Genomic DNA, 20629 nt, shown 5'->3' with positions numbered 1-20629 from the left:
AACAAAGAACATTACTGAACATTTAAAGGTGTTTGGGTTAAAGATTCAAAGATTTGGCAATGGATATAAAAGTTCCCACTAATCCAAAGCAAGACCCCAAAACTTACCAGACAAGACCTGATACAAATATAAACTATTTAGGACTCAAAATACTCAACAAGCATTGACATTCACCACTAATAAAACACAAAATCCACAAGCTCAAATATAAGAATAGTTTAGATTTGTTTTCTGGTTTTGCTTAAAGGGATAGTTCACCCAAAAATGAAAATTCAGTCATTGTTTACTCACCCGTGTTGTTATAACCCTACATGACTTTCTTTCTTTTTCTGAACACAAAGGGAGAAATTGTGAATAAATGTTGTGCTCAGTGATGTCATACAGTGGCAGTTTATGGTGACCACCTCTTCAAGCTTCAAAAGAACACAAAAGTATCATTCAGATGTCTAATAAATTATTCATGAGACTCATGATTGTTATTAATATATACGATAATATTTGATTAGAAACAAACTGAAATCGAATGTTTTATTTAGTGTAAATGTTCACTGACCGTTGATCTCCTGTGTGCGTTCATGATCGGACACGAGAGCAACAGTTCACGCAGCGCCCTCACGACATTGGGGCGTTCAAGAGAAAACTCGTTTTGTTTATCTAACAGGTCCAACACAGTGATAGTGACAACAGAACACAACACAGCTGCACACAAAACAGAACTTATTAAACATGTCTGAAGAGTTTGTTGTCCAAGAATTGATGCATTTCTGTGCCCAGCCTTATTATTTTGAAAGTTTTTGCACAGGTGTCAGTTCACAGTGGACGGAGTTACCCGTGTGATGCCATGAATAAAAAGCAAGTGATCGATAGAATGTACCGACACTCGTCACTGCTGGTTAGGATAAAAACTCTTATTACTATAGAAAATATACATTTATCACATGTCGTTTGCCATCAGGTTTGCACACGGTGTGACTGTAGCGTCCTCTTATGTTTCTGTTTGATTTCTATGCCCAGCCTTAATAAAAATAAGGCTGGGCATAGAAATGCATCAATTCTTCGACTACAAACTCTTCAGACATGTTTAGTGAGTTCTGTTCTCTGTTTTGTGTGCAGCTGTGTTGTGTTCTGTTGTCACTATCACTGTTTTTAGATAAACAATACAAGTTTTGTCTTGAACGCCCCAATGTCGTGAGGGCGCTGCATGAACTGTTGCTCTCGTGTCCTATCATGAACACACACAGGAGATCAACGGTCAGGGAACATTTACACTAAATAAAACATTTCTCATGGAATAATTTATTCGATTTTTGAATTATTATTTTGAAGCTTGAAGCTTTAATACCTGTCCTTCCATTAGTGTTGTTTCATAGTTTAAATGACTTTACTATTATTCTATTATGTGGAAAACAAGATTATAAAGACTACTTGCCCATAAATCAAATGTTTTCTGTTCACTCACCACGCCCCACCACAGAGCATCAGCGTAGCTGGAGAAGCCCGTCTTTCCTTCCTCGTCTACCGCGTCCTTCTCCGCCAGATACACGAAATACGAGGAGAAGATCAGGCCCAGAAACCCGATGTAGAGCGTGGTGATCAGCTCCTAAACAATGGATAGTGGATAAATTATGTGGACATGTACTTACGTTCTAAATTTTAGGTTAAAGTTTATTTTAATGGTTGAGTTGTGAGAGAAGTTGAATTAAATGGTTGTTTAAATATTTAAAGGAACGATCCGGGTTAGGTTTAGGTTTCAGGTTTAGGGTAGGGAGGTCTGTTTTGTTGATTTAAAACCAGGGTTGGGAGGATTACTTTTGAAATGTATTCCACTACAGATTACAAAATACATGCTGTAAAATGTAATTTGTAATGTATTTTGTTAGATTACTCATGGTCAGTAATGTAATCTAAATACTTTGGATTACTTTTTAAACATTACTTTTGGATGATATTTTTTAACTTGATTTGACTGTAAAAACATAATACACATTAAAAATACACTCTCTGAAAAGCCTAAATATCTTACGAAGTGTTGTTTCTAAAACAAGATCAAGTAAATTGCTCTTGTTTTAATGATTTTTTGATATTTTTACTGGAAAACAATACAAAAATTCTAATCAAGAATACAATTTTTTCCTTAATATCAAAAGCCTTACTAGAGTAAAAAGAATATGATCCAACGTGAATTATATGATCGTGTCTGGTAACATGTGCATGTAAAATGGCTTCAAATAGCATTTTAGCTTAGCATAAAGCTATTTGTTTACATAACAATTTACACAAGGTTTATTTCTATTTCTGCTGCTCCAAACGTACTTCTCTGTGTTTCCCCGCTGTTTAAACGCTCTTTGGATCGCATCATAAATGTTTTAACGGAATACACCAAATATTAAATAAAACAAATGACAATAAAAGGCAAAGTAATCTCTTAAGTAATGAAAATACTTTTTGAATGTAACAGTATTCTGATTACCAACTACTTAAATTGTAACTGTAGTGGAATACAGTTACTCATATTTAGTATTTTAAATACGTAATCCCATTACATGTATTCCGTTACTCCCAAACCCTGTTTAAAACATGATTGAACATTAACCATAAAAGAGAGAACATTTAACTCTCTTTTAGCGCCACACAGTGGACATTTGACCTTGGAACTGCCCCAATATGTATAACAAACCACGTAATACTATTTGCAAAAAATATATATATATATTTTCAAAATCCCATAGAATTACATTGACGGAATGTTCAAACGGGTCAAGACTATTCAAATTTCAACAATCAAAAAATTCAAAAATTCAAATGTAAACAAGCAGTTTAATTAGAACTCTCTCTCTCTCCTTCTTGCATTGTTATTTTTCTTCTTTCTATCTATCCATCCATCTGTAACCTTCAAACTTATTTTATGTAATTAGTGTTAAACATTTAGATAAGGCTTCATCAAACCAACATCAAAATGTGTCTTAACTTTACCTAAGAAGTTTAGTTTTGTTTTTAAAGTATGTAATGCTGTGTATGGTGGCCTCTCAGTTACACTCTGAATTTGCAGAGAGAATGTGGAATTATTCACATGGTGAATGGTGAAGTACCTGCCGATGAATAAAGACCACCGATCCTAGAAGTCTCCATGTTCCACCCTGACGATCCACATGCAACATACGTAAGATCTGGAGGAAACGGATTCCCCTGCAACCAATCACAACAGAGCATCAAACCTAAGGATACTTTGTCCAGAAATGACATTTTTTGCCTAACGTCACCTTTTGTGCTCCACAGAAGAAATGAAGGCCTATAGGTTTGGCACCAAATTATAACAGTATTTTCATTCATGGGTGAACTATCCATTTCAAATGAACGTGTAGGCAAATAGGTGATTAACCCTTTAAGCCCTGTTTTTCTTCTTTAAATTTGATCCCCTTTTCTCCCCAATTTGGCATCCCCAATTCCCACCACTTAATAGGTTCTTGTGGTGGCGCGGTTACTCACCTCAATCCGGGTGGCGGAGGACAAGTCTTAGTTGCCTCCACTTCTGAGACCGTCAAGCCGCGCCTCTTATCACGTGACTCGTTGTGCATGACACCGCGGAGACTCACAGCATGTGGAGGCTCATGCTACTCTCCACGATCCACACACAACTCACCACACGCCCCATTGAGAGAACTCTACCCTCCCTCGCAACCGGGACAATTTGGTTGCTTAGGAGACCTGGCTGGAGTCACTCAGCACACCCTGGATTTAAACTCGCGACTCCTTGGGTGGTAGTCAGCGTCAATTTTTGCTGAGCTACCCAGGCCCCCCTTCTGTAGGTGTTTTTAAAGAGTTCCTGTTTCACTGGCATACCCAAAATTAAAGGCTTATAACTCGACCAAATAAACAAGGAAGTTCAAGGGTTTGGTATCATTGTAAAGAAAATTGTTACATTTTTTTTTTAATGATATAGATTGATACATTCTGAGACTCTCAGCCTAACAAACTGTTTAAAAACAACAACAACAACAACAACAAAATTCAGATTTGACATTATATCTTCATGTGTCCAAAAGCCTCTCCAAACAAATAAAACATAATAATTGTACATAAGAACTAATTACACATGCTAACACAACAATGACTAAAGGTTTGTGTAGCATGCAGAAGTGATTTTAATAATGAGATTTCACAGAATGAGTTTCATTCTGTGTCATTTGAGTCATCATTGAGTCTGTGTCATGTATTTGGCGCCATCTCCTGGTGGCCATATGTAACATTGTGCTTCATGTGGACTATCTAATGATCTATACATCTGATTACTTTGTGTGTGTGGACTCGTTTGAAAGATAATCACCTCTTATAAGTAATGGTATGTGATATTGTATGTTCTATTTATTTTTCGTGGAGTTATAAGTGAAAATGCGGCATAAAGACGCTGACTACCACCCCTGGAGTTGTGAGTTCGAATCAAGGGCATGCTGAGTCACTCCAGTCAGGTCTCTTAAGCAACCAAATTGGCCCGGTTGCTAGGGAGGGTAGCGTCACATGGGGTAACCTCTATAATGTGGTTCTCGCTCTCGGTGGGGCGTGTGGTGAGTTGTGCGTGGATGACGCTTAGACATCGGATGAGGAGGCAACTGAGATTCGTCCTCCGCCACCCGGATTGAGGAGAGTCACTACGCCACCACGAGGACTTAGAGCGCGTTGGGAATTGGGCGTTACAAATTGGGGAGAAAAAACAACAAAACATACTTTTACAATTACTCACTATATATTTGTCTGTGAGTAAAACAAATATGCTGGTTGTATTCTACTCCTTTAGAGCTTTCCAACAACATATGACACATGACTATTTGATTAGTTTGATGTTTTTATTGATTGCAAATATGCATTGGAAATGAGAGCTTCTAAGCTTTTAAACGATACCTATTTTGTGTCGGTCAAGACTGTAGCTATTAAAAATTGTATGATTTTATTTTTTCTCTCGGGCCTGTGAAAAATACGTGAAAAAGCCTATGGACATGTTATGCATCAGCTACCCATATATGGAGCATTTGCTCATTTGCAATAATAAACATCATTAAAATTGTTCAAACTCATGGATGATGATATATCTGCAGGTTGATATGTTGCATCTTTACCTAATCGCTGATGTGGCGAAGACCTGCCCATTGGACCCGACGCTCAGAACCACAACAGAGGCGACGACCACGATCAGATCTGTGTTAAGATCAAGAGAAGGGCTCACATTTATACTGTATATATCAAGTGCTTTGCAGAAACCCAAAAAAATACCACTTTTAAAAAGCACCAGCCGCCACTGATTTCATTCAAACAGATGTGTTCTGTACAATACCTATGATAGAGATGGGTTTCCTAATGAATCTCAGACGGCCTTTAATGCCCACGTATTTACTCCTGCAGCCAGCGGACCAGAGACGAACCACGTACTCCATTCCAAAAAACAGCACCAACACAATCTCCTACGGGACAGAGAGAAACAGATGCGACAACCTATAATGAAACCATATGACCTATTGTGACCTTCTTTAAAGCGTTGAGCATAAAATGACATACAAAGCTTTAATATCCTGTGCATAGTACTGTCTCATTCAGACATGCATTAAATTATGACTTGATTTATAGAAGTGTATCTGGACTGTGTTCAAAGCCTTTGGGTTTTCTCACCCCAAACTATTATAGATGAGAGCCGAGATCTGCCCCAAAGGTGTTCCAGGTGCTTGTGTGTGTGCTGACAGAAATCCAAAGTAAATCAATCATATTTGATGTGGTCATGGGCACACCAGCCTTGCCAATGAACACGATTAACATCAGCTCAACCCACATACAATGTCGCCATCCAGTGGTGATATCGTACCAGGTGAAACTGACCCTAGATCTGATCCGAGCTCTTTTCTTGGCTTTGTAAAGGCATGGCCGTCTTAAAGTCAATGTAACATCAACTTAGTAGACGTATCTGGCAAGCTATTACTCGTAAAATCTACATTGCATTGCACAAATGAGCTCCTGCAATGGTTCCTTCATTTTAGGTTATTGTTGGGGATATTTTGGGTCAAACTCACCATCCAGAAGAGAGTTCCTGTGGCAAAATCTGCATACTGCTCAATCGTGGACAGGACGCTGAATATGAGGCACACTACGATCATGAGAAACCTGAGGAGGGAGGGAGGACCTGACATTACTGATGCATGATTTCAATGGAATGGGACATAAAACTAGCACAGTAATGTAGTGAATTACATTAGCTTGTCCCAGGTGAGCTACCTGGGACAAGCTAATTGTTTACTAGCCACCATCATACACAACTATTTGACCAATCACAAGCAAGTATTCCGGAACTCCAGAAAGCCATGGTGAGAGGCCAGTTTTATAAATAAGCAGAATGTAAGTGTCCTTAAGAACAACCGAGACACAAACAAAGGGATTTTCCTCACACACACACACACACACACACACACACACACACACACACACACACACACACACACACACACACAGACACACACAGTGGACAGATGGGGGAGAGTTTACCCACATCAGAGATGACACACTTGCATAAACACACATGCCTGCACACAAACTCTCCCACTAACTCAAAAAGACAAACACATAATGTGACCCACACACTGTTGTCAAAGACCGAAATGTCACATGTGTACAGAACCAGATAAAGAAGGAAAGGCGTTTGAGAGTTACATCACGTCCAGATGTGCGATGAACTCCTTGTCTGTTCTGTTCTCCGTGTCTGTTGACTCATGTTCACCCACTGATGCAGAACAGCAGATGGTGGCCCCCGAACGTGCTGCATATGACCGTTTCAAACCACATGTATCATAAAGGCAACATCCTCTGTGGAGTTCTCTTCAAATACAGAGTACACCTGCAGTATGTCTCTTTCAAAGTACTCTAAAACTCTCAGCTCTATAGGGTTCTAGTCCATAAGATTCAGCTCTATAGGGTTGTTCTATAAGGTTCCATTTGATAGGGTTCTGTTTTAATTGGTTCCACTCTATAAGGCTCTGCAAGTTTCCATTCTATAAGGGATTTGTTCCTTAGGTTCCTTCTCCACATGGTTCCACTCAAAAGTATTCTGTTCTATAAGGTTCCATTTGATAGGGTTCTGTTTTAATTGGTTCCACTCTACAAGGCTCTGCAAGTTTCCATTCTATAAGGGATTTGTTCCTTAGGTTCCTGCTCCACATGGTTCCACTCAAAAGTATTCTGTTCTATAAGGTTCCATTTGATAGGGTTCTGTTTTAATTGGTTCCACTCTATAAGGCTCTGCAAGTTTCCATTCTATAAGGGATTTGTTCCTTAGGTTCCTGCTCCACATGGTTCCACTCAAAAGTATTCTGTTCAATAAGGTTCCATTTGATAGGGTTCTGTTTTAATTGGTTCCACTCTATAAGGCTCTGCAAGTTTCCATTCTATAAGGGATTTGTTCCTTAGGTTCCTGCTCCACATGGTTCCACTCAAATGTGTTCTGTTCTATAAGATTCCATTTGATAGGGTTCTGTTTTAATTGGTTCCACTCTATAAGGCTCTGGAATTTTCCATTCTATAAGGGTTTTGTTCCTTAGGTTCCTGCTCCACATGGTTCCACTCAAAAGTATTCTGTTCTATAAGGTTCCATTTGATAGGGTTCTGTTTTAATTGGTTCCACTCTATAAGGCTCTGCAAGTTTCCATTCTATAAGGGTTTTGTTCCTTAGGTTCCTGCTCCACATGGTTCCACTCAAACGTATTCTGTTCTATAAGGTTCCACTTGATAGGGTTCTGTTTTAATTGGTTCCACTCTATAAGGCTCTGCAAGTTTCCATTCTATAAGGGTTTTGTTCCTTAGGTTCCTGCTCCACATGGTTCCACTCAAAATGTTATGTTCTATAAGGTTCCACAATATAAAGTTTCACTATATAAGGCACCACGCTATAGGGTTCGATTCTAAAGGGTGCTGCTTTTTAATAATGATTCTGTAGGGTCCTACTATATACGGTATGGTTACTTCTTTAAGGTTATATTCTATAAAGCTCTGTAAGGTTCTACTCTAAAGGTTCCATTCTCTAAGGCTGTAAGTTTCCACTCGATAAGGTTCTGCTCTGTAAGTTTCCTCCAAAGGGTTCTGTTCCACAGGATTATCCACTCTGTAAGGTTCTTCTTTTTACAGTTCCACACTAAAGGTTTTATTTTATAAGGTTCCAGTCTATAAGGTTCCTGTGGCAGGGCAGAGGGCGGGCCGGGTCGTGATTCTGCACACCCGGCCCCTAATCAGGCAAATAAGCCTTCGAGAGGGATAAAGGCCGACCGAAGACGGCAGTGCGCGAGAGAGAGAGAGGGAGAGAGATTTACGGACACCTGTGTTTGTCTTTTTGGTTGAGTTTTATATTAACTATTATTTATATCGTTAAGCCGGTTCTCGCCTCATCCTTTCCATTAATCCCTTTACAATGGTGCCGAAACTAAGGAAGGAGGAGGGATGCGCCTTAGTGCGGTTCTCGCCGCTACCATCCACCTCAAAGGAGCAGCTGTGGTCATCCGCCAGAGGACAGAGGAGCCCGGCCACCTGAAAGCGGAGGAACGGCCGCGGACCGCGAGGGTAGGAGGGGCTCCCAACCAACTGTGGTTACCGCTGCCAGGGGCGGAGAAGACCCCTACCATCCACCAAAAATGTGGCGGGACGTTCTGTCCGCCAGGGCCCAGAGGACTGGTTTCCCTCCCCTTGTCCCCTCCATCCAGGTAGACGGGGATGACCTGCCGTCAGACGGGGCGGAAGGCATGCCCCTCCACAGGGAAAGAGGGGCTCCCCGGCCTGAGAGAACGAGGGAGGAATGTGACAGGGTGGAGGGCAGGGCCGGGTCGTGATTCCACACACCCAGCCCCTGATCAGGCTAATCAAGCCTCAGAGAGGGATAAAGGCCAACTGAAGATGGGAGAGATTTACGGACAGCTGTCCGACACCGGTGTGTGTTTGTCTTTTTGGTTGAGTTTTATATTAAACTATTATTTATATTGTTATACTGGTTCTCGCCGCCTCGTTTCCATGAATCCCGTTACAGTTCCATTCTGTACGGTTTGCTCAATAGGTATCTGGTCTTAAAGGAGCCAAGGATAATAATGGTGTGCATTACTGTAAGCAGTGGCTTTTAAACATTCACTCAATCTTGGAGCCCATTTTTAGAAGGCAAAGTTCATAAAGATCGGCCAATAAACACTCTCTGAACACTTAGCGTACAAGGCGATTATGTTGAGAAATCAAGTACATATGTATATCATTTCAGAACACATTTAGCTTAAGTAAAAAACCTTTAACTAGGAAAAAAAATCCTACTTTAATCCATTTCAGAAATGACCAGATGTTGTGATATCACATTATCAACAGCAGGATTTACAGAAATGTGTCGACATGACACTAAAAACGGTATGTGTCCTCCCTCATTTTCCCAAATTTGGATTAATGCCCAGGTCAAATAATGATTCATGAGCTAAATATCCCTTTAAATCTGTCTGAAGGTTCACTAGAAGGGGAGGAATTCTTACCATGATCTGTTTGGGTGCCTTCTAGGAATAATTTCTGAATTAAATATGAAGGAATTATGCTGGCACATAAACTTTAATCTCTTTTATATATGGACATAAAATGCTCTTTGGACACTAATCAGAACACTGTAAACAAAGCTGTGGATCTATGCTCCACAAAAATACAGCACTGCATTTAATCATTTCCTTTATCAGTATTTTTGTTTCATTTTGATTTTATTTTGATCTATTTCTTTAATTTCATTTTTTTATTTAAAATGATTAATATTGTCTGTATGTTCTTAAATTATGAAAATGACCTAATTAAGCAAACACAAAGACTAAATCAACAGCAAATAACCGAGTCTGGAACTGAATGTTTTGACCTTTGGCCCCATGACCCTATACAACGATGGATTTTTGTTTCTCTGGAGGCAGATGTGTGGTGTCTCCCCCAAAGTATATTCCTGCCAATCCAATGGACACCTGCAGAAACATACAGGACTCCTGCCTTTAGCCAAATTAAATTCCAAACTAGATTCCCAGTCCCAAAAACAATAACATTTGCCTCCAAACCTAGTGTCAGTTGAGCGGTTTTCAATCAACCGCCAATTGCTTTAAGAAGACGGGCACACCAGCATATAACGTGTTACGAGCTTGGGCCAAACGCGGTCATCTATTAAAAAAAAAAATATTTTTGGAAGGACAAACTCTAGTGTTCTGATTGAAAACACAACAGCTGGTGTGTTATCCAGCCTTATCGGACTAACCCAAAACCAGACCATTTACATTTATGCATTTGGCAGACTCTTTTATCCAAAGCAACTTACAGTGCACTTATTACAGGGACAATCCCCCCGGAGCAACCTGGAGTTAAGTGTCTTACTCAAGGACACAATGGTGGTGGCTGTGGGGATCGAACCAGCAACCTTCTGATTACAAGTTATGTGCCACCACCACCCCAATAATTAGATTGAGTGAAATTTAAGATGAACAGTACCACCGATCCCTATAAATGGTCTGCACTTATATAGTGCTTTTTTAACCTTAGAGGTTACCAAAGCGCTTTACACTGTGTCCCCAATCACCCATCCACACACACATTCACACTCACTCACTCACACTCACTCACACTCACTCACACTCACTCACACTCACACTCACTCACACTCCTCACACTCACACTCACACCAATGGTGGCAGAGCTGCTATGTAAGGTGCTAGCCTGCCATTGGGAGCAACTTGGGGTTCAGTGTCTTGCCCAAGGACACTTCGGCATGTGGAGTCGTGTGGGCCGGGAATCAAACCACCAACCCGATTGGCAGCTGACCCGCTCTACCAACTGAGCCACAGCCGCTCCACTATAAGCAGACTACACAGTCTGTGTAGGGCACCAACTCCCTAGGGTGGCACCATCTTACCCTAGGAGGGCACCAAATAGTCCACCGACTGCCCTTACTCGCACGTTATACGTTATTCAAGGACCCGAAAGCAGTTGCGAAAAACAGACGATCGCTTCATGCTCATATCACGCAAATCCCTACCCCTCGGAACTCTGCATAGGGCATCAAGTTGGCCAGCGGCGGCCCTGTTGATAAATATATAACAGAAATGGAATGCCTCTCTTTGGTGTAAGCCCCGTCTGGCAGTCCAAAGAAGTTGTATTCGGAACCGTCATATCCTGTCGGAGATAGGAGGCAGGGGTGAGGAGCCTACCCCTGTGCAGGACGGGACTCAACTTGTGGTGGTGGGGTGGAGGAGGTTGCCGTGTTAGCGCACTGAAACAGCAATGTGATAGATTGTGAGCAGACTTATAAAGCAATGGCTTACATGTGATTGGCTAGGAGTTACCCAGCTAATGGTGCGAAGATGTACAGGATTGTGAAAACATGGATTCTACAGCAGTGGATCCCAACAGGGGGGTTGATACACATCAAACTAAAAATCCCTCCCTGAGAACCCTCAAAAAAGCCAAATATCCACCCCACTTCCTATAAAACAAATCCCATTTTTGCAACCTTCTAAAAATCGCCTCCTCTAATGCTGCTACCCTGCCCATCACCCCGCACCACTCCTGAAACGAGGGTGCACCAGCCGTCTTACACCCACTAAGAATAATTAGCCTTCCAACCATAACCCCGGCTAGGAACCAACTTTATAAATGGCTATCCCATAAAGTAATAACCACTCCATCACCTGAGATGCATAGTCTGGGGCAAAATGAAAAACTGTGTGTCCAATATGTCACACATAAATCTCTGTACCCTCAACCAACATTCATCCCCAAAAAACATGGGTTGGGTCCCCATCTTCTGTCTTTAAGACCAAGTCTATACAATCTAGAGGGTGTCCAACATAATCAATGCAAAATCTTAAATTGCATCAGATGCACCCTTGAATCTCTAGATGGAGAGATTCCCCTCATTTTGTTTACCTTTTCCAATAAACCATTCTGGGACTGTTTTGGGTCACCACTTGATGTCCATTGTAAAACTTGGGTCATGAAACAAAACCAGTTGAGAACCATTGATTTAGTCTTTTTCTGTGTTACGCAAGATTTAAAGCTGCATAAAGTCACCTACTGGGATTTCAAGTTGGAAATGGTTCAAAATGATTTCTGCATTTATAGCTGTCCAGCTGTCCAGCACGGATTAAATCGCCAATGAATTATGACGTCATCTCCTCTAGGACAAACTATGGAACTGATTATTCTCATGGCTCCATTAGTTATCTTCTCAATGTTAAAACCACTGATTTAGGGTGAAAAAGAATGATTGGAATTTGCCATTTCTTGTACTTTTTGTTCCATAATGCAATCTAATTTATTTAACAACACCAAGCCAATGGGGTTTAGTTCCCAGGGAACACACAAATTGAGCAAATATATACCCTGAATGCACAGTAAGCCACTTTGGATATGCAGTAAGTGTCAACCAAATGCAAATATGTCAATCTTATATGCATGTCTTAAAGGTACAGCAACTATAAACTGCCTGTTTAGTTCAACTTGTGACCTTTGTATCACCGATATGAACTGTCCTCATCTTCACCGGCTCTCTCCTTCTCTCCCTCCCCCTCTCTCAGTCTAGAAGGATCTATGATAAAAATGAGATGGATTGCACTGTGGGAGTCTCTGACATTTCGTTGGCACCTAAGCTGCTCAGTGTGCTGTGATTGAAATACAGATAGATCTACTTAAAGATCAGAGACATCTGATGTTGCACAGGTGGTCAACATGTACATTAGGCTATCTAGACATTGAGTATCCATCTGGTCAAAGTTAATACGGGGTTTAGAGAAGTAATTACATTTCAGACAGAGTAATTTGTACAGTAATCTAATTACAGTGTAGAAGATTAGTAATTAATTACTTTTTTGGAGAAACTCCCCCAACACTGGTCTCAGTCACCATTTACTTTAACTGCATCCTTTTGTCCATTCAATGAAAGTGAGATGTGCGGTTCATTCCATAAGAGTCATCTGCAGCCACGGGAAATCTCCCATAATGCAACAGTGTCATCTGTTTTATTTGCCACATGACCTGTGGTCAAATCTTGAATATTGAATTAAATATGAGTGAATTTACATATATACATGAGATGTGTATTTACATTAATTCACTATGGGGAGTCCTGAAGCAGTTTAATTGTTCATGTAGTAAATGGTCAGAGGGTTGCAACTGTTCTTGTGCCTGGTTGTCCTGGCACTGAGTGCTCTGTAGTGCTCTGTAGTGCCAGCCAGAGGGCAACAGTTCAAAGAGGGCGTGGGCAGGGTGATTCTACCTGCACGTTTCATCACTCTGGAGACGTACAGGTCTTGGAGGGTGGGCAGGGGTGCACCAATAATCCTCTCAGCCATCCTGACAGTCCGTTGTTGTTCCCTTCAGTCTAATTTGGTGGCTGAACCAAACCAGACAGTTGATGACTCAATGATGCCCGAGCAGAACTGTGTCAGCACCTCCTGTGGCAGGTTGAACTTCCTCAGCTGGCGAAGAAAATGAAGGAAGAAAAAAATGTTTTGAGAGCAAATGGAGACTAAGGCCTGGTTCACACATCCGCGTTTTTGTTTCGGTGCCCATGTTAACAGATTACACCCTTCACATTGGAAGGGTGAGTCATGAGGTGACACGTCCCAGAAGCGTCCCAGATGCGGCAGTGAGCGTATAGTTTCGGCTCCGAGCCACGTGGCTCACGCGGGTGCAGTAGAAAACTAAAATAATCAGGAGATTTTAGAAAAGTGAAAAACTGATACTCCAAACTATACACTACAATTTAAAGGTCTGTATCTTGGCCAACCTTGTTGGAAATTTCAGTCTTTCCCCATTCAAGTAGATAGGAGCTGTACTTTTATGTGGCTTGTTTACAATGAAATAGCCGCCCAGCCTGCCCGAGAGCTGACCGCAGAGTGGACTGACATGCCTTCAAAGGGACTTCGATATATAACTACCAAGTATGCTGATAAACAATTGCACGTGACTGCCCACCGTTGCCGTAGGAATCTAGAAAAGATAATCAATGTGAATGCCCAAACGCAATGCGTTGCTCGTGCCTCGCTCACGTCCCGCTCACGGAGTATGTGTGAATCCGCCATTTTCCTCAAGTCTCCTGGTTCTCCGATTTTTCTCCTGAGAAATACTCCAACAATCTCACATGTGTCTCCTCTAGAGTTTCAGAAGAGATCTCAACAATGGCTGTTTTAATTCCAATACTCAAGAATGCAATTAAAATGTCCCGGATGTGTTCTTGATCACGCCAAATATCAAAGATGCATCAGGTGGGGACTTCTGTATAATAACCCATTTGAAGTACCAGAAGTCATAGCAGCACTACAGTGGCAGAAGAAGGACATTTGAATGCCACGTTTTTGGTGGACGGTAGGGGTCTCCCAAACCCCTGGCAACGGTAATCGCTCCAGGCGGTTGGTTGGGAGCCCCTCCTCCCCTCTCGGTTGGTGGCCGTTCCTCCGCTTCCAGGTGTCCCGGGCTCTTCCGTCCCCCGGCGGATGACCGTGGCGGCTCCGTTGTGGTGGATGGTAGTGGCGAGGACTCTACTACGGCGTATCCCTCATCCTTCCCAGGTTTTGGCACCAGTGTAAAGGGATTAATGGAAAGGAGGCAGCGAGAACCAGCTTGACAATATAAATAATAGTTTAATAAGAAACTTAAACAAAAAAGACAAACACACAAAGGTGTCGGACAGCTGGCTGTAAATCTCTCTCTGTCGCACTGCAGCTTCCAGTCGGCCTTTATCCCACTCTGAGGCTTGATTAGCCTGATTAGGGGCCGGGTGTGCAGAATCACGACACAGCGCTGCCCTCCACCCTGTCACAAGGATATCAGACCACCAAACACAACACACACACACACACACACACACACAGACACAGAGCTAGAGCGAAGGCATGCAGCCAGACAGTTTCCAACTCTTCCAGCTCAAGAAAAGTACTAATACGGGCCAAACGCGTCAGGCAAAGTGCCATATCAGAACATGCATTATTCTCCTGAATTTGCAATTCATTCATTGAAAAGTGGGTCAGACAATTATCAACATGTTCTTAAAGGACTAGTTCATCCAAAAACTAGTTTTACTCGCCCTCAGGAGATTTTAGGCAGAATGTCTAAACATCCCTAGAGGACAGGGAGGGAATAAATTTTTTTTAAATAGCTTGTTCAATTGCAAAAGTTTTGTGTTCCCTGGTGGTGGAGTAGTGGTCTAAGCACATAACTGGTAATCTGGTAATCAGAAGGTTGCTGGTTCGAGCCCCACAGCCACCACCATTGTGTCCTTGAGCAAGGCACTTAACTCCAGGTTGCTCCGGGGGGATTGTCCCTGTAATAAGTGCACTGTAAGTCGCTTTGGATAAAAGCGTCTGCCAAATGCATAAATGTAAATAACAATATATAATATCAATCAAATATATATATATATATATACATATTATAATTTTTTTTAAGGAAGACTAGCTCTTACCTGTGCTTACATTGCATTGCACTGCAAATATAAGGGCAAAAGTCTTGGGTTAAAAGTTAAAATTCTGCTCCTCTGTAATATATGTTCTGTTTGAATGATGTTGATTATAGGAAATAAACTGGACAATAAATACAATAGGTTAATATACATAAGCTCATCAGTTTTTAAAAAGGGGAGTGAAAACTTAATGTATCTTTTGTTGTTGAAATAAACAGCATCGCATATCTTCATTAGCTATATTAGCATTAGCACTAAATCTTTATTAGCTATATTAGCATTAGCACAAATTCTTCATTAGCTATATTAGCATTAGCACAAAATCTTCCTTAGCTATATTAGCATTAGCACAAATCTTCATTAGCTATATTAGCATTATCACAATATCTTCATTAGCTATATTAGCATTAGCACCAAATCTTCATTAGCTATATTAGCATTAGCACCAAATCTTCATTAGCTATATTAGCATTAGCACAAAATCTTAATTAGCTATATTAGCATTAGCACCAAATATTCATTAGCTATATTAGCATTAGCACATAATCTTCATTAGCTGAATTAGCATTTGTTCAGTCTTCATTGGCTAAATAAACATTAGCATTAGTTGATTATTTATGATGATTTAACACTGATATCAACTCTTTTTTGAACCTTGTGAATATTTATTCTGGATCTAAAACAGTCCTGCTTTCTCCAGCGAGCTAAATATGTCAGGCAGCCAGGTTTAGAGGTGCTGTTTTCAGGATCAGGTTTACATGTTTCAGGTGCATCTGGGGTCACAGAAGTCACTCCTTTAGGCCTTGTCCACACTAAAATGGCTTCGTTTGAAAACGCATATTTTCCGCTCCGTTTTGGCCGTCCGTCCACACTGAGACGGCATTTTTGTCTGCGAAAAGTGAGCTTTTTGAAAGCGCACTCCAAAGTGGATAAAATAGAAAATATCGTTTTCGCGTTGAAGTGTGGACTGTGAAAACAGATATATCTGAAAATGATGACGTATTTGTTATCATGTGACACAGTCATGTGATCTATCCAACCAAAACAATCAAGATGGCGGCCCGTGTTATAGTGGCGCTGTTGTGCTTGATACACACTTTGATAGCGTTGTTAAAAAATAAATGTCACTTTGTACAACCATCACATTGCGTTCCTTCAAAGGCGATGGGAAGTTTACTCGGAATTGGCGACGGAACATGAGGACAATTGCGTTTCAGATCGTACATGCAACAGGGATTTTCCGCATGATGTCATACTTTTCAGTGTGGACGAGCAACTTTTGGAAAACGCTTGAAAACACTAGCGTGGACGAGAGCGTTTTGAAACGAAGCTGTTTTTCAAATCTATCCGGACTAATGTAGACGTAGCCTAAGTTACTAAGATCCAAATGGCAACAGCTGCAATTAACTTAATACATGTTCAACAGCTTCATGAGCTTTTAAAGAAACAAAACACACCAGCTAAAGAGATGAAGAAAAATAGATTTTACTGAAGAAAATAAAAATGATGATTGTGAAAGTGAAAACTGGATTTCCCCCGATTAAAGAATCACCCATATATCATTCAAATATGTACCCTAAGAATTAACTGATTAAATTCAGACTAACCAATATTTACAAAGGCAGTTGTAAATAAATGCAGGTGAATAAAAATGAACAGGAAAGCTCTACTCACACTAGGAAGTGATACAGGAAGCACCTCAGGCCGGCGGGTCTCTCTAGGAAGTTGTACACATCACCCTGCATGCTAGTCTTGGCGTGGTAAGGGCTGTGCATGAAGCGGGCGGCGGTAGGAAGCGGGCGTGACTTCTCTTTGGGGACCAGTCCAGTGGCGATGGAGAGAGGCTGGCGGCGCTCTCTGTGCCCAGATAGATCCTTTGTGTGGCCACCTGGAGCGGCGGGTGCACTTGATCCATTATTCACCACGGGCTCCAGTTCCAGTGAAACAGGAGAGTGGGCCACGGTGAGGGAAGCATTGGGCGCTGCCGCCTCTTCCAGGCTGTGTTCCGAGCTCTGTCCTAGGAAGTCATGCCCGTTGTGGGTGCAGTTTTTCAGTTTGATACTGTTGCTGTTGCTGGACCATCCGAAAGTGCGTTCACGGGTTAAAAAGGGCGTGGGACGGCCCAGCCTCTCCCCCATGGTAGGGATGTGTCCTGTGGGGCAGTTTGATGGGGTTGAGAGAGTTCCTGTTGGGCGCTTGTGTAGAACTGATGATATCTAGAGATCTACATCTGCTATGCCACCAAACCTGTGAAGGTGGAACAACATTAGCCTGGTGGTTAGCTGGTCTGTTTTAACTGTTTTAGACGGTTTTAGGGCACTTGATAGCTGGTCAGGCTGGGAGACCCAGTCTAAACTAGCTGGTTTAGACCAGCAAACCCCCTGAGGCTTGTTTAAGAAGGATTTTTAGCAGGAAAACGATGGAGTAAGCATTAAAAGGAATGTTTCGGGATGTTCTGTGCGAGGCTACTCTTTATAACTAAAACTAAAATTATTCTTTTTAAGCAAAATTTCTGACTGTATCTACTCCTAGAGCTTTCAAGCTACATCCACCAAAATCGGAAGAAACTTTCTACCTGTTCTGACTCGGGTTGCTATGACTTTTCTAACAGATCAGAATTACAGTATTCTTGTAGCAGACTTCGGAACAGGCTCAATTTCCCATTATCTGCCATACATACATTTTTGACTGTACTTACTGCTAAAGCTTTCAAGCTTCATGCACAAAATTCTTGATAGACATACTAGCAAAACATACAAGCAACACTTAGCTATATGCTAGAAATATTGAACTAAGTGCTAAAACATGCTAGCAACATGCTAAACCATGTTAACAATGCCCAGCTAAGTGCTTAAACATGTTGACAATGCCTAAGAAAGTGCTAAAACAGGCAAACAACATGTTAAACCATGTTAGCAATGTCTAGCTAAGTGCTAAAACATGTTGACAATGCCTAACAGTGGTAAACCAAGCTAACAACATGCTAAACTATGTTAGCAATGCCTAGCAAAGTGCTAAAACATGCTAACAACATGCTAAAACGTGTTAGCAATGCCTAGCTAAGTGCTAAAACATTGACAATGCCTAACAAAGTGCTAAAAAATGCTAACAACATGCTAAACCATGTTAGCAATGCCTAGCTAAGTGTTAAAACAAGCTGACAATGCCTAATAAAGTGCAAAAACATGTTAACAACATGCTAAACCATGTTAGAAATGCCTAGCTATGTGTTAAAACATGTTAACAACATATAGCAAAGTGCTAAACATGATAGCAACATGCAAAAACAATATTTTTTTATTCATCAATGACAATTTTTGATTGTCTAGGGTTCTAAAGTTGATATACAATTCTTTAGGAATTAATACATTTCTCTGCCTGACCTTATGAAATTTACATGACTGTGATGACGCTTTCACAAATTTATATTACGTGGTCCTTATACATATCGTGGCAGATCTGAGTGTTTATGTACTGATAATCTGCCGTTTTACTTGTGATTTGTGTGAAAGTGAATAAAAGTAATTGTTGTTGTTGCCCCTCTTGTGTTCTTTTCACCAGAAAAACCGCTGCGATACGTACAATGAGCTCACGAAAAAAGAATTTAGCAAAAATATTAAAAGTAAAATTTCCATTCGTGTTCTCCATAAGCAAATTGATTCTTAACAACAACTTATATCTTCAAAGACAGACCTACTGTGAGCTCCAAGGTGGTTTATTAATGGGTTAATGGGTTTAAAAGCTGAATCGCGGCCAATTAGTCTTCTCCCTACACTCTCAAACTACTATATTTGTACTGTATATATATATATAATTTGAGTATATATATATATATCATATATATATATATATATATATATATATATATATATATATATATGAATATTTTGCAGTAAAATAAAAATATAGTGTGTCTATACTTATAATCAACAGCTTAAAATTAATTGTCACATCTGTCCTTAATTTTAATTGGATTACATCATTCGGAATGCTACAAGAGATAGTAGTTTATATACTTAAAGGGATAGTTCACCCAAAAATTCAGTCATTGTTTACTCGCCCCTGTGCTGTTATAACACTATATGACTTTCTTACTTGTTCTGAACACAAAGGGAGGAATTGTGAATAAATGTTGTGCTCAGTGATGTCATACAATGGCAGTTTATGGTGACCACCTCTTCAAGCTTCAAAAGAACACAAAAGTATCTTAAGTTTATATAAGGACACGAGAGCAACAGTACACGCAACATTGGGGCGTTCAAGAGAAAACTCATTAATTTATCTAATTTATATTGAATGTATAGGACTGTATAGTCCTTTACATTGATAGTGACATCAGAACACAACACAGCTGCACACAAAACAGAGAACAGAACTCACTAAACATGTCTGAAGAGTTTGTAGTCGAAGAATGGATGCATTTCTATGCCCAGCCTTATTTTGTTGAACTGAGTATTCAGAAATCAATCAGAAACATAGAGGAGGCTACAGGACGCCACAGTCACATCGCGTCCAAACCTGACGGTAAACGACACGTGATAAAAGGTATATTTGTCCTAACCAGACATGACAAGCGACGGTACTATCGATTGCTTTCTATTTTCGGCATCACGTGGGAAACACCATCTGCTGTGAACTGGCACCGGTGCAAAAACCAAAAAAAAAAAAAAAAAAGGCTGGGCATAGAAATGCATCAATTCTTGGACTACAAACTCTTCGGACATGTTTAGTAAGTTCTGTTCCCTGTTTTGTGTGCAGCTGTGTTGTGTTCTGTTGTCACTATCGCTGTGTTGGACCTGTATTTAGATAAACCAACGAGTTTTCTCTTGAACGCCCCAATGTTGTGAGGGCGCTGCGTGAACTGTTGCTCTCGTGTCCTATCATGAACGCACACAGGATATCAACGGTCAGTGAACATTTACACTAAATAATACATTCGATTTCAGTTTCTCATCAAATCTTATCGTATATATTAATAACAATCATGAGCCTCATGAATAATTAATTAGACGTCTGAATTATACTTTTGTGTATTTTGAAGCTAGAAGAGGTGGTCACCATAAACTGCCATTGTATGACATCACTGAAAAATGGTGTATGGCTTACAATGCTTTTATTAAGACTTTTATAAGATCCCTAAGGAAAGAAATGACTGTGAAA

The 20629-nt window shown here is 40.6% G+C and overlaps 1 protein-coding gene across 1 annotated transcript in view; it reads right to left on the bottom strand.

Annotated features, from left to right (window-relative positions):
* kcnq1.2 (potassium voltage-gated channel, KQT-like subfamily, member 1.2) overlaps positions 1–17607 on the bottom strand; it is a 163715-nt gene extending 146108 nt beyond the window's left edge. The window contains exons 1-6 of the mRNA XM_052119764.1: positions 17144–17607; positions 6054–6144; positions 5327–5453; positions 5112–5190; positions 3090–3186; positions 1460–1600 (exon numbers count right to left, since the gene is read on the bottom strand). Coding sequence (XP_051975724.1) covers positions 1460–1600; positions 3090–3186; positions 5112–5190; positions 5327–5453; positions 6054–6144; positions 17144–17607 — 999 coding nt within the window. The remainder of the gene's footprint in view (positions 1–1459; positions 1601–3089; positions 3187–5111; positions 5191–5326; positions 5454–6053; positions 6145–17143) is intronic.
* Positions 17608–20629: the final 3022 nt, after the last annotated feature.

The sequence above is a fragment of the Xyrauchen texanus genome, chromosome 46 (assembly GCF_025860055.1).
Source record: "Xyrauchen texanus isolate HMW12.3.18 chromosome 46, RBS_HiC_50CHRs, whole genome shotgun sequence".
Lineage (NCBI taxonomy): Eukaryota > Metazoa > Chordata > Actinopteri > Cypriniformes > Catostomidae > Xyrauchen > Xyrauchen texanus.
Note: the sequence above shows the minus strand (reverse complement) of the source record. Positions and strands in the feature narration are given on the sequence as shown.